The following is an 18,021-nucleotide window of genomic DNA, read 5'->3' as shown; positions in this document are numbered from 1 at the left end:
GCGCACATACATAATATTACAAAGTCTAATAATAATACGATATCTCGACGCCATTATGAAACATGTGTAATTAAGATACAAAGAGAAATGACCTTTCCTCTCAGCTTTACCATAGTCGAGTAAAAACTAAAAGTGCAAAATCAATTTTTTCGAGATATTATATCTAGTAACAAGATTTTATAGAAAGCTTAAATTGATCAAAAAACATACTTACAACAAAGCTATTCGTTATTATGTATTGTCAATGATAAATGTACCTATCACAAATTGACATACTCTAATCCTGAAACATCTATAGACAGATGGATGAGATAGACGCTAAAAGCTTTGATCTATCAAGTATTGAATAATCCGAATTATTCTCGAACAATTAAGCTTTCATAGTAAAATGTTTTTATAAAACCGTAACAAAGGGAAAAACTGTAAAAGGTTTTTCTCAGCCACAATAAAGGCCTTGTCCATTAAATAAAATCGATAGCTGTTACACATTTTTTATCGAGCAGCCGGAATAGTAGGTATTTTCTTTGTATTTTTGATTTGTATATCATATTGTGTACGTATTTAGAATAGTTTTTAGGGAAAGAAGTACTTATGTTTCCAATTTCATTTAACCTTTTGAACGATTTGTCTCTCGCGTCAAAATGTCGCCTGCACGCCAATATATCTACTAGCAAATATCGAAAATAAAACCTTCTCAGTCAGCAGGACAATAGGCTACTTGCCTCCTAGTCAAATCAGCTTCTTTTTAAGAACTGTCAAAACGAATTTGAACCACTTTCTAATATGGAATTTATATGAAATCGAATTGAGTGACGTCACGGTCAACTCAGTTACTTTATATATATTTCTACCGGACTTATTAAATATAAATTGGATTTATAAATAACTTCGGTCCATGTTATTCTTATAGTTATCTGATGCTTTATTTCGTGCATTACCATGCCTAACATATTTTATTTTAACTACAGTCAAGGTCCCTATTGCTTTGACAGCGTCCGCCATAGCAACATTAGGGGTTGCTGGCGTCGTGGGAACGACAGGACACGACGCTTTTAGGGTTCAGGAGAATAAATATAAAACTCACTTGATCTGGAAAGAGTTATTGGTCCCTCGGTGATCAAGGTCGTGGCACAGGCAGCCGATGATCAGAGCCAGGCACTCCAACTCGCCGAAGATCTTCCACCATTGGGTTTCCTGGAATATATAATATTGACGTTAATGCATGAATATTTAGTTCCTACATAATTCTGGCATAATGTTAGTTGAAATAGTCTAGATCGAGAGACTGTGTTAGCTGTGTGCAAAGACTGGACAGAAGATCTGGTATTTTGTATTTGTATTTCTTTATTTGCTGAATATGGGCTTACAAAGATGTACAATAAAATGATCTGAATTGCTTCGAGAAATAGATGGTACGGCCGTGCCTCTTTTTGCTCGATTTGGCGGATATAGCAGATATAGTTCAACCATATCCTGCTTGGAGTAGCATGCAAATCGAAGAGGTCCACAAAGATCTGTGCGATCTTCAAGTGGCTGAATAGGATGGGGTTGCACTGGACGTGAGCGAATAGTGAAATCTAGTGTCGGAGGTCAAGATCCACTTCGGTCGGTGAGCCAGTGAAGTAGTAATAGTAGCCATTGCCAAGCCCCAAGTAGGTATCATGTAAAAAAAGAGATACTTACAGTTAAAATAGCGAACATCATCTGCGCGACGTTGAAAGCGTGTCTTATCTCACTCAATTATGATAAGTCACATTCCGATAATTCTTCTTCACACTAAGCAGCCACCGGCACAGCACACTCTAGTCAATATGGAATCGTTCCACAAAGTCCAGGTCCATGAACATCCGCAGGCAAGCGGTGAGCCTATCTTCGACACTCATGTTGACGATAAATCCAGATCTTAACGACAGTGAAACTTCATATAAAACTCACCGTTAAAATGGCGAACATCATCTGCGCGACGTTGAAAGCGTGTCTCCAATTATGATAAGTCACATTCCGATAATTCTTCTTCACACTGAGCAGCCACCGGCACAGCACACTGTAGTCGATATGGAATCGTTCCACAAAGTCCAGGTCCAGGAACATCCGCAGGCAAGCGGTGAGCGTGTCATCATCGCTCATGTGGATGTCGTCGAAATCCAGTTCGTGAAGGCTGAAGTGCGCTGATGAAGCTATCCTTAGCGTCTGGAAGTAGAAATACGAGTAAACAATGACGGTAATGAACAAACTTATAATTTAGTACAATGGGATTCAAATTTGACAAATTTTCAAACTTTTTTGAACTTAACAAAGTTGGATACTTTTGTGAAAGTCTTACAACTTAGGTAATTAATTACTAGATGAAAAACTTTTCTAGGTACACAATCAATCGTTAAAACCTAGTAGGTAAGACATGGGGTCATGGGCTAGTTGATGGGTATCTAGATTCTAGACTTGTATAAATAGTTTTAATCTTCATTTCTTAAATACTCCAACATAATTGTGGAGATACATTTAACGTGGTTGTGGATTTAATTATTTGCATGATACTTTTGCTGCTGACAGAATAGTCTACTAATGAAATTGTTGAGCAGGGTTAGAAGCTAGTCACTTTGAAGGAAGAGTTTTGTTTGAGGCAAATGCCGTTCGACTGTTGCCGTCGCTACGTCGCTAGCACAAAAAGTTTAAATTAAAACTCAACATTTTCTTCGGTGGAACATCATCTTAATCTAGTTGATTGCAATGGCTGCCTGTGCATTTTTTTATTACTGCTATAAACAACAGAACCCAATAGGATTTTTTTACTATTAACCTTACTAAGGACAGAGGATAGATAGAAGGAGCGATAGGTGATGGATGAGCATGCTATGTTAGTAACATTTCAAACAAAATTAATGGTTAAACCATGTTCGGCAAAGCAAATAAAAATGAAAAAAGTCAATTACATTACTTACTCGTAACCGCTGTGCATCATCTAATGTAGCGGATGCATGGTAACTTAAAACCTGAAATCAAAATTGTTAATGTCAAAATGTGACAGATCTCGATGAGAGGCTTTTATGTCCCTTGTTTTCGCAAATAAAAGTATTATTTCTACAGATGACACAAATCTTTGTGAAACGTAAGTCCGTATCCAACCGACTGCGCCATATTTACATCTGTTATTTGGTTGTTGGGAGTCGTGAATCAAATCCAATTTTGTCAGTCTTTGATCACCTTTAGACGCTACGAGATCTCGCGATGTGTTGCGATCATATGATCAGCGAATGAATTGGATGTAACCTAGTCCGCAGTGTGAAATCGCCTGCTAGATCGCACGCCGTCTAAATAAGCCTTAAGGCACTGGTCCCACCGCTAGTAAACTATGAGCTATCGGCTATAAAAACGAACAAAAGATAATCACTTCCGTGTAAATAAAAGAGACACGACGATGTTTATAGTTACTCGCCCAGCGGTGAGCTATCAATATCGCCGTGTCTCTTTTATTTGCACGGGAGTACTTATCTTTTGTTCGTTTTTATAGTCGATAGCTCATAGCTTACTAGCTCGCGATGGGACCAGTGTCTAAGAAATGCAAAAATAAGAATTCTATTTTAAGCACGAGCGTGCGAATTTAAAAGCCAAAGTCATCGTTAGTTAGTGAAAGCCTCGAGAAAATCGATGTTAATTTTTCTACAAAACTAATTTTAAAAATCGAGCGCAGTGGAGCTGCCGGCAAAGCTAGATTAAGTAGAAACTTTTTTAATAACATACTCGTTTCTAAAGTAGATATAAGTACCTAAGGCTTTGCTTTAGAAAAGCAGAACTTGGTCATATAAAAAAAATCTGCTGGCAATTAACCCTAGTCGTTCATTCACTAATACGCAAGGTCAACGACCCTCGTATTCAAGGTTCCAAAGGGTAGGTACCTGATACAAATGAAAAAGGTGAACTCACGTAATATAATCGTATAATATCGCGGAGGGCTTCACCATTATCACCGATAAGTACCTCTCTTTTTTATAATCTGTTTGAACAGAGATAGAAAGAAGAACTGACGTAAAGAGTAACGCTCTGCTTCGTCATTGCAGTGACGTCCATTCTGCAGACTACCGTGAACGGCTCCAGGATAACGAGAGACAGTCACCTTGTTCTTTATAACTAATCTGTTAAGAGTAAAAATATAAAATAAAAGCTTACGTAAAGAGTAACGCTCTGCTTTTCCATTGCAGTTATGGCCGTTTTGTACATGTGCGTGTTATGTGAGTGAATCAACTTTTTCTTATCTTTTATTGCCATGGTTACGGTCACCCGAGTCACGCTGGTTTTATACAAAATTATGCTACTGAATTTATGCAAGCATGTGTGTAGTCCATGTTTGTTGGTGGCAAATTAAGGAAAGGGCTTGTTAACACCAGAAAAATGCATGTTTGCATAGTTTAAGTAGCATATTTTTGCATTCAGCGTGACTCAGGAGACCGTAACCATGGCAATAACAGACAAGAAAAAGTTGATTTACCCATGTATACAAATACCGCAGAATATTGCAAACACCCCCAAGATAACGTGATAGATATAAATACCGCTCTGTTCTATTGGAGAAGGTAGAACCATAGATTAAATATAAGAAGATCATAATATCCCATATATTAAATTGCGACCGCCTAAGAACGCGCATACACTACACCACTCATAGATGGCGCAACAAAAAAAATGTCTTGCAGCTTTCGATTATACTTGTATATGTATATGGCTTTAAGTGTCACTTTTGACATAGATTTATGGCTCGAAAGTGACACTTAACGCCAATCTACAAATAATCGATGGCAACAAGGCATTTTTGTGGCGCCATCTATGTGTGGTGTAGTGTATGCGCGTTCTTAGGCGGTCATTTTAATGTATGGGATGGTATGATCTTCTTATATTTAATCTATGGTAGAACAAATACTCACGTCAAGAGTAACGCTCTGCTTCGCCATCGCAGTAATAGCCTTCTCGTACATATGCGTGTTGTGTATGCCCATTCCGCAGAATATCGCGAACGCTTCCACGAAGTTCTCGTCGTTCTTCGTGAAGAGTAGCTCGTCGAATTTATTTACTAACTGTAAATAAACAGAGAAAGGGATTTATAAAACGAAAAAAAAGTTCAACAAAAGGCGAGACGATTAAAAAAAACTAATTAGTCTGTCAGTTACATTGCCAAAGAATTTTAGACACATATTTTTTCTTTTTTCTCGTAAACGAAAAATTACGACAATACAGTGCGTTGAAATTTCGCGTGACGTCACGCCTAGGTACAATTTTTACTTAGAAGTGACGTCGCAAGCCCCACTCCGGAACTTTGATGCTCTATATCTTTGTATTCAAGTATTAAAAACTCTCAAATCTCAAGAATAGAGAACCACTCGATTCTATTATCTGTTCGGCAACTTTATTGGTTTAATGATAAATGTGCCGTTATCTGGGTAAAGGGGACCTTATTGTCGATGGCGCTTACGGCGTTATAAACTTATAAACGATGTTCGTATACAAATACAACGCCGCGGGACGTAAGCGCCCCCGACAATAAGCTCCAAGGTCCCTTTACCCAGATAACGGCACATTTATCATTAAACCAATAAAGTTGCCGAACAGATAATAGAATCAAGTGGTTCTTTATTCTTGAAATTTGAGAGTTTTTGTTTCTTTCAGAGTTTTTTGGGACAAGTAGAAGTTTACATCTAAGATATTAATAGGGAACTTGACTGTAGTTGAAATAAAATATTTTATACCATCCACGAAATAAAGCATCAGATAATTATAAGAAAAAACATGGACAGAAGTTATTTTTGATCAAATTTATATTTAATAATACAAGTAGAAATATATAAAGTAACTGAGTTGACCGTGACGTCACTCAATTCGATTTCATATAAATTCCATATTAGCAAGTCATTCAAATTCGTTTTGACAGTTCTTAAAAAGAAGCTGATTTGACTAGGAGGCAAGTAGCCTATAGTTGAAGAAAGTATTTACAGCAACACTCGTATCTTAAATAGGTAGCTTGAAAATAAATTGCTTTGTGATAATAAAACATTCCTTGTCCCGCGTTCACGTCATCTCAAGGAATAATGAAGCGATTTGCTTAACGATGAAATGATTTTAAAAAAATTACATCCCATTTACGTAATATATGTATGTGTCGTTAATACATTAATGGAAGTAAGTATTACCATACATCTTACACGAGACTTATTAAAATTAAATCTTCTTTAAAAGTTATCTCGCAAATTCTCTTGAAGTTAAAAGATTTCCACGTCAAAACGTCGAAATGAAATGCGCGAAGGCATATTTTCTGTATGATAAATACTCAGATTCCAAGCATTTCGTTCTCGAAAGGCTTTTAGGATCTAGTGCCTAGATATTTATTACGCTGCTTTGACTATAAATTAGGTTTATTTACGACCACTCGGATCATGCCAGCAGATATGAAATGCGACCCCGAATCTCGAGGCCTATCGCTTACGGTTCTTTCTAGGGAGCCCTTTTGCTTCGGCATTTTATTTTGATTTTAAACTTTAAAGCACAAATAAAGAAAATGTTAAAATGGCGAATTTAATGCCAAAAAGCATTCTCTGCCAGTCGACCATTGGCCCAAACAGAGACATTTATTGTTAGAGCCAATCTTATACTGTAATCAGAGATCGAATTTTGAAAAACAACACATTACAAAGTTTCACTTCTCTCGCGCGGAGGGAGTCCATGCACTATTTTTTTTTTCTAGGAAATCGCTATTTAATTGAATAACTAAATTCTTAAAGCTCTCATCATAACGAAGCTACTCTAGAAATCGCTATGTACCTATATTTATTTAATCTACCTTTTTGAACCAAATTAATCCTTTAAATTTCCTAAGAGACAGTGTAATGGAGTTAAATAGAAATCAAGTAATGAATTAACGGTTTCGGGAGAGAGGTTATTTTATTTCCCGAGAGACAAATTTTATAAGCACTTGCCTTTAAGATTGGCACGCATATTTTCAGAGATTACGGTGAAGTTTTCTTACTGTATGTAGTGTTAGACCTTTTACATGTATAATGTGTGCATGTTAAAGACAGCTAAATGCCGGGGCATTTAGGTGATTGCTACCTAATAGGTACAGTAACTGGAATAATAAGGGATGATTTCTGTACCTTGTCGCTTTTAATCGTTTGACAATTTCGTATGACATTTCGGACACGACGTTAAAGTGACAAGGTACAGAAATCATCACTTAGGTATTTATGCCGGTGACAGTAACACCTAAATATTGGGTTGGTAAGAAAGTAATGAGCGATCGATTGAATTCCACATAAAATTTTTGAGAGAGTTCTAGAATCTTCTATGGTCGAAAGTATATAAAGGGCGAGTCGCACAGTTTCTCGTCAGTCATTCACTAGCTGTCGACGAGCTAATATAAGGAAGAAAATGGACGAATTAAAAGTGCATGTAAGGCATTGCTTACTATATGAATTTCAGTCTGGCCATTCAGCCGCCGAAGCAGTGCGTAATATATGTCAGCGTGTTGCTCCTGAAGTTGTGTCTGAGGCCACGGCGAAACGATGGTTCCAGCGGTTTCGTAGTGGCGACTTTTCATTATCAGATCAACCTAAGTCTGGTCGACCGGTGAAGATTGATGTAGCCAAATTAAAAACCTTAATTGAAGGAGATCCGAGGCTAACGAGTCGTACTCTTGCTACCGAGTTAGGCTGCTCTCATGTCACCATAGAAACACATTTACACGAGTTGGGAAAAAACTACAAATACAGTGTTTGGATACCGCACGAACTTGATAGAGATCAACTAAACCGCCGTGCCGATATCTGCATACAACTTCTGTCTTTTCGCCGCACATTCAACTGGTTGGACCATCTTATCACTGGAGATGAAAAATGGGTCTTATATATAAATCACACACGCAAACGTCAGTGGCTAGCTCCAAACGAAAAAGGAATAGAGGCACCAAAAACAGAGCCTCACCCGAAAAAAATTATGCTGTCCGTTTGGTGGGATATTCATGGTATTATTCACTGGGAACTCCTACCAAGTGGAATGACTGTTACCGCATCAGTATACTGTAATCAGCTTGAAAATTTAAACCAAAAAATCTGTCAGAATCGTCCACAGCATGCTAAAGTTTTTCTTACACGACAATGCTCGCCCACACATTGCAAAAGTGACTCGGCTAAAGCTATTGGAGCTAGGTTGGAAAGTGATACCTCATCCACCGTACTCTCCAGACTTGGCACCTACGGATTACGCATTGTTCAGATCGCTAAGCAATGCCTTGAATGAAAAAAAGTTCGATGATCAAGCCCATCTACGACAGTACATAGCTGAGTTTTTTGAATCTAAACCTAAGAACTTCTTTGCCGATGCTATTCATTCTTTACCAGAACGATGGAGACAAGTAGTAGATAACGAAGGCCGTTATATTTTTGATAAATGATTAAAATAATAAATTAAATAAAAATTACAATATTGGTTATGATTCGCTCATTACTTTCTTACCAACCCAATAGTATTCAATGCTATGGCTCACATCTACTACGAACGTGTCCTAATGCCCGCATTCACCCAGTCCACCCTAATTGTGATAAAGGTTGTTGTTAGGGTCAATTAGCTCGAAAATCCGATGACTAGGCAAGAGAATAGGCATACATAATGGCTAGACTCAGAGAGCAAAGAGGTCTGAACGAGAAGTTAATGGTGACATAGGGTGCTTGCTAGTGACAAGTTTGAAATATACTTTCATTTAACATTTGAAAGTTCTTTTACTGAAGTGCACTGAACATTGTAAAAGTTAAAATTTCGTTTTTTTAGGGTTCCGTACCTCAAAAGGAAAAAACGGAACCCTTATAGGATCACTTTGTTGTCCGTCTGTCCGTCCGTCCGTCTCTGTCAAGACCCTTTTTCTCAGGAACGCGTGGAGGTATGAAGCTGAAATTTATATCAATTACTCAGGTCTACTGTCCCTTGAAGCTGTGAAAAAATCAAACTTCTAAGCCAACGCAATCAAAAGATACAGCCGTTTATGCCGCAAATTTTCGACACTTGCAAGGGAATCAAAACCTACAGGGTGCTTCCCGTGAACTCAGAATCTTGAAATTTGGTACGAAGCAACGTCTTATAGCATAGATAAAGGAAAAATTACGAAAACCATAAATTTTTAGTTACATCACATAATATATTTTTTTTTAATAATTTTAACCTTACTACCCATTTCCTCATAAACGCGTAGAGGTATTAAATTGAAATTCATACCAAATACTCAGGTCTATAATACCTTTAAGCTGTAACAAAATCAAACTTCTATGTCAACGCAATCAAAAGAAACAGCAATTTAAGCTGCATATTTTGAAACTGAACTTTGTAAACCTTGCAGGTTTGTACGGAACCCTCGGTGCGCGAGTCCGACTCGCACTTGGCCGTTTTTTTTTTTTTTTAAATGGGCTTACTCTTGACCACAGACTAGCCAAAGGCAAAGACGTGGCCTACGTTGGAGTGAGCTCGCCCAGAAGATGCCTGTTCACTCGTGAGACATATTTTAAAAATAATCGAATAATATTTGTGATTCTTCAGCACGCATGACACAAGTACTCGCTTCATTGATATGGCATAAAGGAAATGGAATTTAGTTTGTACTTTCATGATTATATATTTTAAACGACTGATACTTAAATGCCTCATTTTCTCTAAAAGTGGCTTAATGCGTGGGTTAATCTCTTATGCCTCCAAAAGCGTTTTAACTGGAAAAGAATATCCGAAATAGCTGTACCGAAAACAAATTAGGGGCGAAAAAAGCACCTCGTAAAAGCTTACTGGAGAAACATTCACTACGCTCAATGCACATCGCTTCTATCCCTACCAGTAAAGATACAGTGTTCGAGTCGATATAGTATTGTTTAGTTTGTTACCCAAGAGTAGTTAGTAGTAGTAGTAATCACTTTATTGTGTATAACAGTTTATACAGGGTGATTCATGAGTCGTGAGCAGGAGTGAACAGGGTACTGGGGAGGGTCACGCTGAGCAACTTTCATAATGGGGCAACACTGAATTGTGATTATTTTTCTTAACTATGACTTAATTGATAGCTAATTATCAATTACGTTTTAATTATGACTTAATTGATGATTAACTATCAATTAAGTCATAGTTAAAAAAAAAAAATATCACAATTTAGTGTTGCCCCATTATGAAAGTTGCTCAGTGTGACCCTCCCCAGTACCCTGTTCACTCCTGCTCACGACTCATGAATCACCCTGTATACAATTTGTCGCGAAAAGATGAAGTTTGAAGAGATGTCGCTGTCCCAGACGCAAACTGGGTAACGGTAGGTTTTTAAATAATGTATTTAAGAATCTGTCTATTTAAGACTATACGTTTGGTAACGTAGCCACGTGTCTTTTCAAAGACTGGAAAAAGAGTACAATTAAAAAGAGGCAACATCGTCGTGTCGCCTTGTCGTTTTCTCTCACATATTGGTAAGAAAGGGATGACACGAAGATGTTGAAACTTTTTAATTTCAATTTTTTAACCCCCGACACAAAAACGACAGGTGTTATAAGTTTGACGTGTCTGTCTGTCTGTCATCTATCAGTCTGTCTGTCTGTTTGTCTGTCTGTGTGTGTCTGTCTGTGGCATCGTAGCTCCTGAACGGATGAACCGATTTCGATTTAGTTTTTTTTGTTTAAAAGCTTAGTCGGGAGTGTTCTTAGCCATGTTTCATGAAAATCGGTCCACTATGTCGCGGTCGGGAGTTTTTCCAAATTTTAATTTTGTGGTTATTTTCCCAAGCTGTAGTCCTACTTCCAGTAGGCATATTATAATGCGCTTCTGAAATGTCAAATGTAGCTGACTGAACCCTTACCTCTGACCCGAATAGATTTAAGTCCTATGATAGGAGGTTATCGCATAGTTGTATGGGACCGATAAAAATTGTCAGTAACAATACAGTTTTCCTAAAAAGTACATTTTCTTCGGTAATATTTTTTCTTGGCCATTACCGGAAAAACGAAAAGGTATCTTCGAGATCACCGTCGCATTACCTATGTTATTTCTGTGTGTTTTGTCAAACGCTGAGAAAAGAACTCTGTTGATATTGTCCAGCAAAGCGGTGCCTTATTCCCAACGGGAATCGTGAACGGAGATATAGTTGTACAGTATAGGCGAGGTGTACTACCAAAGGGAAGATTTTTGTCAATGTAAAATTTGTAGCCAAGTTGCATTAACTGCCATGTCTCAACACACGATTAAAACATTGTTACACTTATTTTTTTCAATTCAATTCAATTCAATTCAAAATATCTTTATTCATGTAGGCCTAGTTACAAGCTCTTATGAATAGTTCATTACATATATATTATGATCTTAATCTAACCTAATTATCAGAGCAATTTATTGTTGTAAATTATTGTTCATAATAATATTGAGTCTATAATATACAATTTCATATAAAAATAATCGTTAAACAAAAAATATATAATTAGGTATATGTATATATAAAAATACATGTCTAGAATATTTCTAGGAAAAATCCAATGTCCAAAAAAATACAATATTAATTTCATCAACAATAATAATAATAAAAAACGTAAAAATAAGAAACCATTTCGAATAACAATTAATCCCACGTTGTTTTATCATTCATGTAGTCTTGTGTTGTATAATAAGCTTTGGAAATGAGTACACGCTTTACATGATTCTTAAATTTATTAATTGACAAGTCAGTAATATGATTCGGAAGTTTATTATAAAATCGAACACAATTACCCATGAATGATTTTTTAATTTTACAGAGCCGTGTGAAGGGCACCGCGAGTTTATGTTTATTTCTAGTATTTATATTATGTACATCACAGTTTTTCTTAAAATTACAAATGTTTTTATGTACATACATAATATTCTCATAAATATATTGACAATGCACTGTCATTATATTAATGTCCTTAAATTTATCTCTAAGTGAGTCTCTATGGTTCATTTTATATATTGCTCGAATAGCCCTCTTCTGCAGAATAAATATGGTATTTATCTCTGAAGCACTGCCCCAAAGTAAAATACCATATGACATAATGCTGTGAAAGTAACTAAAATAAACTAATCGAGCTGTTTTCACGTCTGTTAACTGACGGATCTTGCTCACTGCAAAAGCTGCAGAACTAAGTCTATTCGAGAGGTTAACAATATGGGGACCCCACTGAAGTTTAGAATCTAAAGTTATACCAAGAAAAACTGTACTATCTACCAGTTCTAATTCCTCATCCTTCACAACGACACTTGTTTGCTCATTCCTTACGTTACTATTAGTGACAAACTTAATACATTTAGTCTTTTTTTCATTTAATAATAAATTATTAGCATTGAACCAGTTCACTACTTTAGAGATAGCATTGTTTACATCACTGTGAGCTTGTTGCTGTCGTTTGAGTTTGAAAATAAGTGAGGTGTCGTCTGCAAACAATACTATATCATGGTGGGTCTTTACAAGGAATGGCAAGTCATTTATGTAGATAAGGAACAGGAAAGGCCCCAATATTGATCCATGTGGTACACCCATAGAGACCAATGACCCAGTTGATCTCTGTCCATTGACATCTACCCTTTGTATATTTTAACTTCTGATTAGCAGAAACGTCTGCAATCGATGCCACTAGGCTTAGAATAAATTTAAAAGTGGAAAATGTCTGCCTTGGGTGAGACTTGAACTCACGGCCTCTGGATAAATATTCCAGCACTCTGCCAACTGAGCCACCAAGACTTCAACCAAGCCAGCGAAATTTTCCACTACTAAGGTCAATGGGACCCGTAGCGACATCTACCGTAAGAATGTTAAACTTCTTAAACGGCAACCGGAGTTCCAAGTCATATTGGAAATTCACCAGTTACGATGCGCTAACCATGCTAAATTTTAACTTCTGATTAGCAGAAACGTCTGCAATCGATGCCACTAGGCTTAGAATAAATTTAAAAGTGGAAAATGTCTGCCTTGGGTGAGACTTGAACTCACGGCCTCTGGATAAATATTCCAGCACTCTGCCAACTGAGCCACCAAGACTTCAACCAAGCCAGCGAAATTTTCCACTACTAAGGTCAATGGGACCCGTAGCGACATCTACCGTAAGAATGTTAAACTTCTTAAACGGCAACCGGAGTTCCAAGTCATATTGGAAATTCACCAGTTACGATGCGCTAACCATGCTAAATTTTAACTTCTGATTAGCAGAAACGTCTGCAATCGATGCCACTAGGCTTAGAATAAATTTAAAAGTGGAAAATGTCTGCCAGACATTTTCCACTTTTAAATTTATTGTTACACTTATTAAAAATAATCAGTGTCGCCACCTAACCGACTATCAACGAAAGGTAAGGTGCCATCAGAACGAGCATACAATCTTGATCATTGCGAGGAACGCAACACACGTAAGGTACAGGGGGACAATTTCGACTGGGGGCAAATGCAACTGGTCCATCTTTTTCCATGTTTTACAATGTTTGCATTATTAATTAGTGTCCACTGGTTATATATGGCACGCGCGTTCAGTGGATACATGATGAACTCAACTTAATAGTGTAATAATGGAAAAAATGGATCAGTTACAATTGCCCCCCAGTCGAGATTTGTCCCGCTGTACCTTAATGGAAAACGTATTATACCACTTTAATAGTTAATTCATTATAATCGAGCTCGTGCGTGAATGTTGACATTTTTGACTGTTTTAACAATTAATGATACTTGACATAACATTGGTATGTTATGTCAAGTATCATTAATTGTGTGTGTATCATTGTTGTGTTTAGGTATTATTATGCGCTTTGGTAATTTTTATTACTCGCACATACATAATATCACGTGTACAGTGAGCCTAAAAAGTGGCTTACCACTTTCTTGGCCGACTGTACCTATCTTAATGTACATAGATGTTATAGGCAACTTGACTGTATTTAAAGTAAAATATTTTATACCATGCACGAAATGATGCATTCGATAATTATAAGAAAAACAGGGACAGAAGTTCTTTTTAACTCCAATTTATATTTTATAAATCAGATAGTAATATAATATAAAGTAAATCAGTTGACCGTGACGTCACTCAATTCGACTTCATAGTCATTCCATATTAGCAAGTCGTTCAAAATCGTTTTGACAGTTCTTAAAAAGAAGCTGATTTGATTAGGAGGAAAGTAGCTTATTCAGGCCATGCTATACTGGTATTTGACTTGAGCAATGAGAATGCTCGGCCAAGAGCGATCTGCTAGTGTTGACGTACAGAAATAAATAAAGATTGGCTGCAATTACAACGAACGGTTTGCGCAACACGTGCTTTGTAACAAAGAAAAACCGTTATTTGAAATTAGTTACAACTTACAAGTTAAAAAATAAAATACTGATGTTTTTTGTCTACACACACTGTACTCAAACGAGAAAACCCACAAAAAATGGTTCTACTTGACTAAAGCATCGTCATATGCATCGTCACATTGATATTTATTATTTATTAAGAAGGTATTTTACGCCTAATACAGAATGTATTATAAGCTGCAAAAGTGCATGGATACATTATGAATTAATACATTGATAAATTCGCCATCCACTTTTGTAGCTGATAGTACAATCACCAGATGTAGAGGTAACTTATAGACTTACTATAGAGGAGACTTATATTGACCGGGATACCCCGTGTGAAAATAACCGCAAATCATTCAAAACCCCTTTGAGTTGCAGGCGTCCATAGGTTACGGTGACCGCTTTCCATCAGACGGACCGTATACCTGTTTGCCACCGACGTGGTATAAAAAACCTCTCAGATATAATATGTTATACATCGAAGCACCATAAAAACGTGTCCCATATTTTGCTGCATTCTTCGAAGAGTAACAAGTTATTGCTGGTCTCTATATAGGTGTAGATAGTTATGAAAAGTCCAAAAAAGAAATAACAAAAATCAGGCCACAGTTTCGAACTGAAAAATCAGGGTTTCGAACTGGGGTAAGGTTCGTTAAGTAAACTATAAAACCAAACCAAACTAAATAGTGAACCCTAACACAAGCAAAAACTTTAAAATTCCTACTTGGAGTAAAACGTTTTCAAAGAAAATTAAGAATTACAGTCACTAGCACTGTTGACAATTTGGCCTTGATTCAGAACATCGTATCTGTAAATTGTAAATGTGAACTTTATTCAGCAGATACAGAGGTAGTTTTCGGGATAAAGTTGTTGACACAGATAAGAGGTTGATAAAGTAATAGTGGAATTATTGTGATAAAGCTGTTGCGCATTGCGGCCGTATGCGACAATCAGACTGCCAGCCGACGTATGCAACCACAGACAGGAATAGTCATCAATCAGATATAATAATAAAATAAATACAGATTTAATTCAGACAACACGTACTTATACTAAGTAACTTATTATTAATCTGTGCTTATACATTCAGCATGTGTGTACTCGTATAAAAAACCGCACCAAAAAGTATGACATCCCGAAGAACTTTTATAAATTATCTGTACAGTTCGGGCGTAATATTCTATGTAGTTCATAGACCCACAATCATCTGTATTTGTTTAGCGGAATGGTGGACATTTATAAAGCGTATTTATTATCTGCTACTTTTGATACTGACATCCATATCAAGATATAATTTAGTTACAAATTGTAATAAGCTATTTCTTGCTACGCGAACCTTGGCTGCTCCTAAATATCAGATGAAAACTGTGATTATCAAAGAGCGGAATTCTTCATAGCAAAAATCAAACTGTCAAAGGGATTGACCTAACTGTTTTATCGACTTATCCTTTAAGACGGATGAAATGTGCAAGAGGGAAGCACGTATATGGACATCCCGTGAGCGCAAAAGCACATTACGAATGAGAAAACGTTACCAATTTTGAGTTCGACAATGGCCGTCAAGTTTAAGAGGCCGAAAAATACAAAAAACTGTTACTTGTTATTCATATATTGTATTCATACTACCCATGCCACTTTGATTCACTGATGACACTCCGATTTTGATCGCACTTTTGATATTTGGCAGTTTTTTGACAGCTTACTTTTCTATCTGCGTATCTACGTTAAACGTTTGATGCGTAACAATGATCGCGATCAAATTAAGTAGATTATTTTATGGGCGTTGTGAGGAATGTTCAAACGTGTTATTATTTTCGGCGCGTTGCGTATGTCTTGTCCCTCGGGGGCGCACTCGTAACGCTTGTCTATATTTACTACGCCTATGTATGCCACAATCCAGCCGACTTGGCTTACACATGCTGACACATTAACACCATAACCGAGATGTTAATTAACTCGCACTGGGGCGCGGGATGAATTCATTTCCGACTTAATTTTATCGCCGAAATGTTAGCAAGTTTATATTTTATTATAACTTCCTGTCTGTTGAGGGTATTCATTTTACGAAGCCTTATTTAGAAAGACAAATAGCTAGTTATTTTAAACAAACTATACCGTAGGTAGTACCTTAGTAACAAAAACAATGTAATTTCGTTTATTTAAGACTGTTCTTAATATTAATAAGAGTCGTTGAAAATAAACGTTCATTGGTCTTCAATTCTTTTTAAATGGCTTGATGAAATTGCCATAAGTGGTAATAAATCTATTCTTACTCGCTGGAAAAAGCAGGCTGAGTTGCCAAAAAGCTTTTTATCAGAATGTAGTCACTATATTATTAAAATTAACTAAACTAGATTCCTATGGGATTTTTATAATCATTAAGCGTGCCTTTGAAAACAGTGCAATTTTGAAATTGGCAAATATCTGTTTAGCAGAAGCACTTCGTACTTGAGCAATACTTACGTTACTACATCGCTTACTAATATTAATTGGTGTTCCTTCAGTAGAAACTTCTAGTTAAGTAGATAAATAGTTCAGATCAGCCGGCGTAGCCGAATGGCAATCGTGGACGCCAGACGCCGACAGAAATGCAATCTGGCTCTGTCGCGCCAATACGCAAGAACGATAGAGACGAAACAGATATTATCGTGAGCGTTTGTGCATTTGGCTACGTACCCAGAACTATCCTTTGAACCTATCGTAATGCACCTTACCCCCGCATCCGCTTTGCTGTGATGCCGTTATGCCGTCCAGAATAACGGACCGCGATAGTAATTTTATTTTAAAATTCGTGAATTCCAAAAGAAACTAATTGAAGAGTATCTTTTTTGAAAAGGCTTATTATGGTATGGTTTTCAGAAATAATACCTTTTAAAAATACACTCCATTGTTATAATTTTGCAAATATTGAAATCAAAGTATATCTAACCTGGATGACTCCGATGATCCTGCCCTCAGAGTTCTTGATGGCCATACACAGTATGGTGTTGTGCTTGAAACCCGTGCCCTCGTCGACCGAAGGGTCAAACCGGGCGTCTAGGTACGCATCCGCTATGTTCACAGTCTGTAACAAAAATTATTAGGTTATATCTTTATCATATGAGATAAAAAATGCTTTAAGGCAGGGAAACGGGTAGTTATACTAAAAAAAAAAATTTTGAAAAAACCCCCGACCGCGACATAGTGGACCGATTTTTATGAAACATGGCTAAGAACACTCCCGACTAACTCATCTTTCAAACAAAAAAAACTAAATCGAAATCGGTTCACCCGTTCGGGAGCTACGTTGCCACAGACAGACAGACAGACAAACAGACAGACAGACACGTCAAACTTATAACACCTCGTCGTTTTTGCGTCGGGGGTTAAAAAGAGACAGTTTACTTTTGTACATTCTGATAATTTTTGAGAATGGGAGAGAATCGTGCGGCCAAAAGAGCTCAACTGTGGCGATCGACTGAAAAACGGCCGGTCGGAAGGCCCAGGTACCGATGGATCGATGAAGTCCAGAAAAACCTGTGTGACCTTCAAGTGACCGAGTGGCATCAGATCGCACAGGATAATGTCGGAGACCAACATCCACTTAGGGTCGCTGAGCCATCGCAGTAAGTAAGTGATAATTTATTGTTGCTACATAAATATCGTCACTGCTTTTAAAAAAACTTGTATCTTCGTCTGTCAATGAAAAGAAA

At 37.0% G+C, this 18,021-nt stretch overlaps 1 protein-coding gene across 1 annotated transcript in view; it reads right to left on the bottom strand.

Moving 5' to 3' along the window:
- Positions 1-18,021, bottom strand: part of LOC125230961 (dual 3',5'-cyclic-AMP and -GMP phosphodiesterase 11-like) — a 306,906-nt gene that overhangs the window by 2,551 nt on the left and 286,334 nt on the right. Inside the window, 5 exon segments of the mRNA XM_048136282.1 lie at positions 1,081-1,194; positions 1,936-2,190; positions 2,931-2,990; positions 4,917-5,066; positions 17,259-17,393. Coding sequence (XP_047992239.1) covers positions 1,081-1,194; positions 1,936-2,190; positions 2,931-2,990; positions 4,917-5,066; positions 17,259-17,393 — 714 coding nt within the window.

Source organism: Leguminivora glycinivorella, chromosome 11, assembly GCF_023078275.1.
Source record: "Leguminivora glycinivorella isolate SPB_JAAS2020 chromosome 11, LegGlyc_1.1, whole genome shotgun sequence".
Classification (NCBI taxonomy): Eukaryota; Metazoa; Arthropoda; class Insecta; order Lepidoptera; family Tortricidae; genus Leguminivora; species Leguminivora glycinivorella.
This window is presented reverse-complemented; position numbering and strand designations above follow the sequence as displayed.